The sequence below is a fragment of the Amblyraja radiata genome, chromosome 14 (assembly GCF_010909765.2).
Source record: "Amblyraja radiata isolate CabotCenter1 chromosome 14, sAmbRad1.1.pri, whole genome shotgun sequence".
Lineage (NCBI taxonomy): Eukaryota > Metazoa > Chordata > Chondrichthyes > Rajiformes > Rajidae > Amblyraja > Amblyraja radiata.
Genome location: NC_045969.1, coordinates 2529180 through 2539179, shown reverse-complemented (window position 1 = coordinate 2539179; position 10000 = coordinate 2529180). Strand labels below are relative to the sequence as shown.

The following is a 10000-nucleotide window of genomic DNA, read 5'->3' as shown; positions in this document are numbered from 1 at the left end:
CGGTGCACTGACAGACCGCTCGGCCCATCCAGTCTATGGGGACAGCCCCGCTACAAAGCTAAGTAACTACAGATAGACGACAGGAAGCAAAGCGTTGGGTTGTGTCACAAGTTGGTTTGGGGACAGCTCTGCCCAAGTCCGCAAGGATTGTCGATGGAGACCAGACCAGCGCACGCACCGCACGTCCCACCATTGATTCCATCTACACAGATGGGCCTGTCGCACTTGGGCGACTCTTTCGGTGACGGCCAGGGACTAGTTTTAATGGAATTCACCCACAACAGCAAAAATTGTCACCCCTTTCGCCGAAAATTTCTCAACAGGTTGAAAATGTTGTGGCAGTCGCCTGAAGTCGCCCAATTGGGACAGGCCCATTAGTGTCATAGAATCATCGAGTGATACAGTGTGGAAACAGGCCCTTCGGCCCAACTCGCCCACACCGGCCATCATGCCCCAGCTACACTAGTCCCACCTTGGTCCATATCCCTCCAAACCTGTCCTATCCATGTACCTGTCTAACTGTTTCTTAAACGTTGGGATAGTCCCAGCCTCAACCACCTCCTCCGGCAGCTCGTTCCACCCACCCACCACCCTCTGTGTGAAAAAGTTACCCCTCAGATTCCTATTAAATCTTTTGCCCTTCACCTTGAACCTGTGTCCTCTGGTCCTCGATTCCCCTACTCTGGGCAAGAGACTCTGTGCATCTACCCGATCTATTCCTGCCTCGGAAAAGCAGCCGATATAATCAAAGACTTGTCCCTGTCCCACCCCGGTCATTCCTTCTTCTCCCCGCTCCAGTCCGACAGAAGGTACAGAAGCTTGTACGCGCGCCACCAGACTCAGGAACAGCTTCTTCCCCGCTGTTATCAGGCTTCTGAACGAACGGTCCTTCCATAATCTAGGGAACTGTCCGATTCATCCCATTGTGGACACTGGACTGTGCCATAAGGTCGTAAGTGATAGGAGCAGAAGTAGGCCATTCGGCCCATCAAGTCTATTCCGCCATTCAATCACGGCTGATCTATCTCTCCCTCCTATCCCCATTCTCCTGCCTTCTCCCCATAACCCCTGACACCCGTACTGATCAAGAATCTATCTATCTCTGCCTTTAAAATATCCACTGACTTGTGGCCTCCACAGCCGTCTGTGGCAATGAATTCCACAGATTCACCACCCTCTGGCTAAATACATTTCCCCTCATCTCCTTCCTAAAGGAACGTCCTTTGGAACATCCAGCCTGAGGAACTGATGGTGTGCAATGCTGAGAACCAGATTTTGAACCCTGTACGTAAAATAGATAGATGACGTTTCGTGTTAGGCAATAGACAATAGGTGCAGGAGTAGGCCATTCGGCCCTTCGAGCCAGCACCGCCATTCAATGTGATCACGGCTGATCATCCCCAATCAGTACCCCGTTCCTGCCTTCTCCCCATATCCCCTGACTCCGCTATTTTTAAGAGCCCTATCTAGCTCTCTCTTGAAAGCATCCAGGGAACCGGCCTCCACCGCCCACTGATGCAGAGAATTCCACAGACTCACAACTCTCTGTGAGAAAAAGTGTTTCCTCGTCTCCGTTCTAACTGGCTTACCCCTTATTGTGAAACTGTGTGTGGCCCCTGGTTATGGACTCCCCCAACATTGGGAACATGTTTCCTGCCTCTAGCGTGTCCAAGCCCTTAATAATCTTCTCTGTTTCAATGAGATGCCCTCTCATCCTTCTAAACTCCAGAGTTGGGTCCATGTTTCAAACTGGTGGAAATGGCTAAGGCAATGTGAATTCAGAAGTGTGAAAACACGCACCTCCAATGAGGTAGATAGTAGTTCAGGACCGCTCTCTGGTTGTGGTAGGATGGTTCAGTTGCCTGATAACAGCCGGGAAGAAACTGCCCCTGAATCTGGAGGTGTGCGTGCGTTTGTTTTCACACTTCTGTACCTCTTGCCCGATGGGAGAGGGGAGAAGAGGGAGTGGCCGGGGGTGAGACTGGCCCTTGATGATGCTGCTGGCCCAACAGGTTGGGTTGGCAGCTGTGAGTTTAAATCAGAACTACATCAGCTCCATGCCTTAGTCAATTGTGCTTACACGTCTGATTCCTTCCTTGCATTCACTACAGAGTGAACGGCAGAGCTCTGGGGGGATTGTGGAGCTGGGACATCCCGTATATTGGTTTGTCCCGTACGGGACCGCCCTTGTCCCGTATTTGACCGCTACTACTCGGGTCGAGGGGACTGTCGTGTCGTCCGGCCCCGCCTCACCCGTCCCGACGTAGTGCAGCCCATGGAGTGCAGCAGCAGCAGCAGCAGCAGCACCAGCGCCTCGCCCGTGGCCCCGTCGGTCGCTCGGTCGGCAGCCCGGCCAGCTGTCCGACCTTCGGACCTTCGCTGACCGCCGACACCACCACCACCGCCCCTCCTTCTCACGGCCGATCATCGGTTCACGAGTTGGACGGGGCGCCGGACTTTGCGCGCGGCCCCCCCCCCCGGGCCAAAACCCCTCAGCTGGCCCGCCGGCTGGGCTTTGTGTGCAGTCCAGCACCCGGGCCCAACTCATCATTCACCCAGACACGGCCCAGTCGGTCAACGAATTGCCGTGGGGAATTTGTCCCGTATTTTGACCTTTTGTCCCTTATTTGGGAGTGAGAAAGTCGGCGATCCTAGTTATAGATGAAACAAGCTGACAAGTTACTCTTCAGTGTAGCTTCCTGCCTTCTCCCCATATCCCCTGAATCCACTATCTTTAAGAGCCCTATCTAGCTCTCTCTTGAAAGTTTCCAGAGAACCGGCCTCCACCACCCTCTGAGACAGAGAATTCCACAGACTCACCACTCTCTGTGAGAAAAAGTGTTTCCTCGTCTCCGTTCTAAATGGCTTACCCCTTATTCTTAAACTGTGTGTGGCCCCTGGTTCTGGACCCCCCCAACATCGGGGACATGTTTCCTGCCTCTAGCGTGTCCAAACCCTTTATAAGTCATGGATACATCATGGAAACAAGCCCTTCGGCCCACCGAGTCCGTGCCGAGTCTAGTTCCATGTTACCCAACTTTCTCATAACCCTCTAAGTGTCTCATAAACCCTCGAGTTTTTATTTACAGAGGGCGGTGGGTGCCTGGAACGTGCTGCCAGGGGTGGGGGTGGAGGCAGATACGATAGTGGTGTTTAAGAGACTTTTGGATAGGGGCGTGGATATACAGGGAATGGAGGGATACGGATCACGTGGCATCATGTTCGACACAGACATTGTGGGCCGAAGGGCCTGTTCCTGGGCTGTACTATTCCATGTTCAAATCCCACAAAACGTTAGAGGCATAGAACTGTACAGTATGAACAACAGGCCCTTCGGTCCAACAAGTCCATGCCAGCCAAGGTGACATCTTGGGCTTGTCCCAATAGCCCACTTTGGGTCCATATCCCTCGAACCCCACCCCCTCACATATTAGTCCAAACATCAGTCTGAGGCAGGGTCTCAACCCGAAACGTCACCCATTCCTTCTCTCCAGAGATGCTGCCTGTCCCGCTGAGTTACTCCAGCATTTTGTGCCTATCTTCGGTTCAAACCAGCACCTGCAGTTCCTTCCTGCTCAGGTATTAGTCGACAGAAAATGCAGGAGAAACTCAGCGGGTGAGGCAGTATCTATGGAGCGAAGGAATAGGCGACGTTTCGGGCCGAGACCCTTCTTCAGACTGATGTGAGGGTGGGGGGAGTGGGCGGGAAGAAGAAAGGAAGAGGCGGAGACACGCGGAGAAAACCCACGCAGGTCACGGGGAGAACGTACAAACTCCGTGGGGGAGCTGGGAAGGGGAGGGGAAGGAGGGAGGAAGCAGGGACTACCTGAAATTGGCGAAGTCAATGTTCATACCGCTGGGGTGTAAAATGCCAAATCCCTTGTAAAAGTCGTAACTGTATTTTGTTCCCTCGCCTCCGCTGGCCGCTCGGACCAGGTACGGACTTCGCTCTGAGTGTAAAAAGTTACCCCTGAGCCTCCCTCTTCAGTTTCCCTCCTCTCACTTTAAGCCCGTGCCAACTAATTTTAGGCTGTTTCTCTTCCCGGACAAACTAAGGCGAGTGAAGGATTGAGCCAAGTAAATCACTCTGGCATGAAACCCTCTCCAAAATAGCAATGTGTTTCCTTGGGTCTCAATCTTGGAAGTGTAATGTTATCGTAGGCACGGCTACCTTGGCACAAGCTACTGATGACTAAAGTCTTGCCATCTCCCTGGCCACGTGTAGCTACACAAACTCTAGCTAGGGGGCGGCACAGTGGTTGCGCAGCGGGTAACGTTGCCACCTCACAGCGCCAGAGACCCGGGTTCCATCCCGACTACGGGCGCTGCCTGTGCGGAGTTTGCACGTTCTCCCCCCGTGATCTGCGTGTTGGGGGAGTCCAGAACCAGGGGCCACACACACACACAGTTTAAGAATAAGGGGTCGGCCATTTAGAACGGAGACGAGGAAACACTATTTCTCACAGGGAGTGGTGAGTCTGTGGAATTCTCTGCCTCAGAGGGCGGTGGAGGCGGGTTCTCTGGATACTTTCAAGAGAGAGCTAGATAGGGCTCTTAAAGATAGCGGAGTCAGGGGATATGGGTAGAAGGCAGGAACGGGGTACTGATTGGGGATGATCAGCCATGATCACATTGAATGGCGGTGCTGGCTCGAAGGGCCGAATGGCCGACTCCTGCACCTATTGTCTATTGTATATTGCAACATGACCTCCCAAATACTATTCCTCAAACTACTGGTAAGACTAACATGGATAGGGCCTACACAATGAACGGTGGGGCTGTGGGGAGTGTTGTGGAGCAGAGGGGCCCAGGTGTACAGGTACATAGATCATTGAAAGTGGTGTTACAGGTAGATAGCGTGGTCAAAAAGACTTTTGACACATTGCCCTTCATCAGTCAGAGCATTGAATTGTTGGGAGGTCACGTTGGGAGGTCACGTTGCAGTTGTATAAGACGTTGGTGAGGCCGTATTTAGAGTGTTGTGTTCAGTTCTGGGCACTGTGTTATAGGAAAGATGTTGTCAAGCTGGAAAGATTTGCAGAGAAGATTTATAACCCTGTCCCACTGTACGAGTTCATTCCAAGAGCTCTCCCGAGTTTAAAAAAATATCAAACTCGTGGTAAGCACGGAGAATGAACGTAGCGGGTACGTCGGAGCTCGGGGACGTCTCTTAGCGGCTCGTAACGCTAACGGCAGGTAATAATAATAATGGATGGGATTTATATAGCGCCTTTCTAGAATACTCAAGGCGCTTTACATCGCATTATTCATTCACTCCTCAGTCACACTCGGCGGTGGTAAGCTACTTCTGTAGCCACAGCCGCCTATCCTTAGCCCCACGTCCCCCTCCCTTTTCATCTGTGCATTAATTGCCTCATATTGTGTTTTGTATTGAATTCTGTCTTTACTTTGTGTACTAGTCATGTCTCTACTATTTATTTCATTCCCCTTACATGTTTTTCCTCTACCAGCTAAATTTTTGTAAGGTGTCCTTGAGACTCTTGAAAGGCGCCCATAAATAAAATGTATTATTATTATTATTAGATATGGGGCCCAAAACTGCTCACAATATTCCAAATGTGGTCTGACCAGCGCCTTGTAGAGCCTCAGCGTTACATCCCTGTGTTTGTGTACAAGCCCTCTTGATATAAATTGAATTTTAATTTGCCTTCATTACTACTGATGGAAGATTGAACAAAGGTCTCGACCCGAAAGGTCGCCAATTGACAGATTCTTGATTAGTGCGGGTGTCAGGGGTGATGGGGAGAGGGCAGGAGAATGGGGTTAGGAGGGAGAGATAGATCAGCCGTGATTGAATGGCGGAGTGGACTTGATGGGCCGAATGGCCTAATTCTGCTCCTATCCATATACCTACATATACTGTGCAGGAAGGAACTGCAGATGCTGGTTTAAACCGAAGGTAGATACAAAAAGCTGGGGTGACTCAGCGGGACAGGCAGCATCTCTGGAGAGAAGGAATGGGTGATGTTTCGGGTCTGAAGAAGGGTCTCGACCTGAAAACGTCACACCATCCCTTCTCTCCAGAAATGTTGCCTGTCCCGCTGAGTTACTCCAGCTTTTTGTGTCTATCTACACATACTCCTCTTGTTGTGAACCCTCGTTGAGTGGGAGACTCAGGGTTCCGATTTCACCCCGGTTTAATTGCGGTGGTGGATGCCGATCGCATTATACCCTTTCCCCCTCTCTGTGTTCCTGCCTAATAGCCCTGTCCCACGGTACGAGTTCATTCCAAGAGCTCTCCCGAGTTTAAAAAAATATCAAACTCGTGGTAAGCACGGAGAATGAACGTAGCGGGTACGTCGGAGCTCGGGGACGTCTCTTAGCGGCTCGTAACGCTAACGGCAGGTAATAATAATAATGGATGGGATTTATATAGCGCCTTTCTAGAATACTCAAGGCGCTTTACATCGCATTATTCATTCACTCCTCAGTCACACTCGGTGGTGGTAAGCTACTTCTGTAGCCACAGCTGCCCTGGGGCAGACTGACGGAAGCGTGGCTGCCAATCTGCGCCTACGGCCCCTCCGACCACCACCAATCACTCACACACATTCACACACATTCACACACAGGCAAAGGTGGGTGAAGTGTCTTGCCCAAGGACGCAACGACAGTATGCACTCCAAGCGGGATTCGAACCGGCTACCTTCCGGTCGCCAGCCGAACACTTAGCCCATTGTGCCATCTGTCGCCATCTGTCGGTACTCGGGAAGACTCGCTAACGGCAGGTAAGCACGGGAAGACCGGTGAAGATTTTTCAACGTGATGAAAAATGTCCACGAGAGCCCCGAGTACCGACCAGCGGCCATTACCGTAAATCTCCGAGTTCGAATCAGGGCAAAACTCGGGAGAGCTCTTGGAATGAACTCGTACCGTGGGACAGGGCTATAATGAGGATGTTGCCAGGACATGAGGGTGTGAGCTGCAGGGAGAGGTTGAGCAGGTTGGGTCTCTATTCCATGGAGCGCAGGAGGATGAGGGGAGATCTTATAGAGGTGTACAAAATCATGAGAGGAATAGATCAGGTAGAGTCTCTTGCCCAGAGTAGGGGAATCGAGGACCAGAGGGCACCTACAGTATCACTGTTCCCCAGAGATGCTGCCTGACCCGCTGAGTTACTCCAGCACTCTGTGAAACGTCACCTATCCATGTTCTCCACAGATGCTGCCTGACCCGCTGAGTTACTCCAGCACTCTGTGAAACGTCACCTATCCATGTTCTCCACAGATGCTGCCTGACCCGCTGAGTTATGGTACAGCAGCATCTATGGAGCTAAGGAAATAGGCAACGTTTCGGGCCGAAATCCTTCTGGAAATAGGCAACGTTTCGGGCCGAAACCCTTACGGGTTTCAGCCCAAAACGTTGCCTATTTCCTTAGCTCCATAGATGCTGCCTGACCCGCTGAGTTACTCCAGCACTCTGTGAAACGTCACCTATCCATGTTCTCCACAGATGCTGCCTGACCTGCCGAGTTACTCCAGCACTCTGTGAAACGTCACCTATCCATGTTCTCCACAGATGCTGCCTGACCCGCTGAGTTACTCCAGCACTCTGCGACTTTCTTTTTAAACCACCGACTGCAGTTTCCTTGTGCCCAGGTCTCGGTCCAGAGAACAGCGTCGACCCTCCTTCTCGAGCGGTTGGAGGGAGGCCCGGGTGTTCGTTAGTACGGAGGACAAACCTGAGAGACTTCGTTCTGAACTGTTGTGGGAGCTGGAGGTGCTGAAGTCCTCTGAATGATGGTGCGGCATTCTGTTAGACAGTCCCTCAGCCATTCGATAGTCAGGGATGACAAGCAGGGCTAAATGTTAAAGGGGAGAGGTCAAGCGGCATCTGGTGTTAATACCAAAGATCCTACAGCGAGCAAGATGGTCCACTCGACGAAAAAGACGTAGTACGGTCACGGGTGATTTTCGGCCCCATTTCCGTAACCGGCTTCCAATCTCCGCACCAAAGATCCCGTAGATCCCCGCAAAGATACTAGTGCGGAGACGGGAGCCGGTTACGGAAACATCCTCGTAAAAATAAAAGTTCTTTGGTAAAAATCTTCTCTTCATTTTCAGAATTATAATTTATTATCACAAACTGTTCCCCCGCAACGTTGATTACACTGCGGGTCGGGTTGGGTTACTGCAATGGCCGACGTTCCGCTCCGTTGCGTACTACACGTCAGCCCATTGCATTTAGCAGGAGTGGTCCATCTTGCTCCGCTATAGGATCTTTGGTTAATAGCTCATGCTGCAAGCCGAAGCAAAGCCATGCGGACAAACGCAGAAGGCGTGTGGGAGGTTTATGAGCAAACACAAGAGCCTATTGGCTAGAAGTTAGCGTCACCATCCATGGCCAACGTCTTTGCATCCAAGTTGCGTGCCGAGAGAATCGAGCACCAAACCTTCGCTCTGAAGACGAGTCCCGACACCAAACTTCGACCCGTTGAGTTACGGGCCTGTTCCACTTACGCAACTTTTTCGGCGACTGCCGGCACCCGGCATCGGTCGCTGAAAATCTTCAACCTGGCGACCAGAAAGACGCTACGACTCTTTGTGCGACTGAGGAGACGACTCGCGACCGTACAGGCGACATGTCGCGGGATGAATGAAGCCTGTACAGTCGTGAGTAGTCGCTCGAAGAGTCGTACCTTGTTCTGGTCCCCGCTGGTTTTTCAACGCGTTGAACATTTTCGGAGACCTGCTGCGACTATGGCGGGTTGACCGACAGTCGCCGAAAATAAATCACGTAAGTGGGACGGGCTCGTAACTCCAGGAAGTCGAGTCTTTTTTCTTTTTTTTTTGGTGGCACCAGACCCATTGGAATAAAAACTTGTGGCTTCAAGCCTGGGTTTGGAGTCTGCAAGGTTCCACACAAAGTCCAGCCCAGGAGCTCCAACTTGGAATGTCCTGCCTGTATCTCATCTTTACCCTCAAACCATCACCACCCTTTTTTCATCATCATCTAGGCAGCAACTCAACGGAGATAAGACACAAGATGCCGGAGTAACTCAGCGGGACAGGCGGCATCTCTAGAGAGAAGGATTGGGTGACATTTCGGGTCGAGACCCTTTGTCACCCATGGATGATCCTTCTTGTCCCGAAACGTCACCCATTCCGTCTCTCCAGAGATGCTGCCTGTCCCCCAATCAGTACCCCGTTCCTGCCTTCTCCCCATATCCCCTGACTCCGCTATCTTTAAGAGCCCTATCTAGCTCTCTCTTGAAAGTATCCAGAGAACCGGCCTCCACCGCCCTCTGAGGCAGAGAATTCCACAGACAGAAAAAATGTTTTTCTCATCTCGGTCCTAAAAGATTTCCCCCCTTATCCTTAAACTGTGTGACCCCTTGTCCTGGACTTCCCCAACATCGGGAACAATCTTCCTGCATCTAGCCTGTCCAACCCCTTAAGAACTTTGTAAGTTTCTATAAGATCCCCCCTCAATCTTCTAAATTCTAGACGAGTACAAGGAAGCTTGCAGACTGGTGTGAATTCCAGCTCCTGTTCCCAAATGGAACCTCCAGAATTCCAGGTGCGTCCAGATTCCTAATGGGAATGTTTGACGTGAAAGACGCGCGGCCACCATGCTGACACTACTGACCTGAGATACAACTAGAGCCTTCTCCTGAGTCAATGACATGGAGGCACAGGTGGTGCGTGCGGAGACTTACCCTCCCACTCACCGTTGTTGAACTTGCCCGGGTCGGGCTGCGAGTAGCCACAGCCCAGCGAGTCGGACTTCTGCTGGATGGAGGCCTTCCACTGGGGGTCGGGCAGGTCAACGGCCAGCTCCTGGATGCTGCTGGAGTGGAGGATCTGTGTGGTAGCGTATGGGGTGGCCTGGCTCAGGGGGCCAGGGCTGTTGAAGCTGGTCTTGGTGGTAACGTCAATGCTGCTGTAGATCGCACTGTCCGACAGCATGGTGGCCGACTTGTCACCCTGACCTGGGGGGGGGGGGGGGGGGGGGGGTGGAGGGGGGGGTGGAGGGGGGA

The 10000-nt window shown here is 52.0% G+C and overlaps 1 protein-coding gene across 1 annotated transcript in view; it reads right to left on the bottom strand.

Moving 5' to 3' along the window:
* LOC116980280 (roundabout homolog 2-like) overlaps positions 1-9954 on the bottom strand; it is a 32544-nt gene extending 22590 nt beyond the window's left edge. Inside the window, exons 1-2 of the mRNA XM_033032347.1 lie at positions 9692-9954; positions 7703-7822 (exon numbers count right to left, since the gene is read on the bottom strand). Coding sequence (XP_032888238.1) covers positions 7703-7822; positions 9692-9929 — 358 coding nt within the window. The 5' untranslated portion in view covers positions 9930-9954. The remainder of the gene's footprint in view (positions 1-7702; positions 7823-9691) is intronic.
* Positions 9955-10000: the final 46 nt, after the last annotated feature.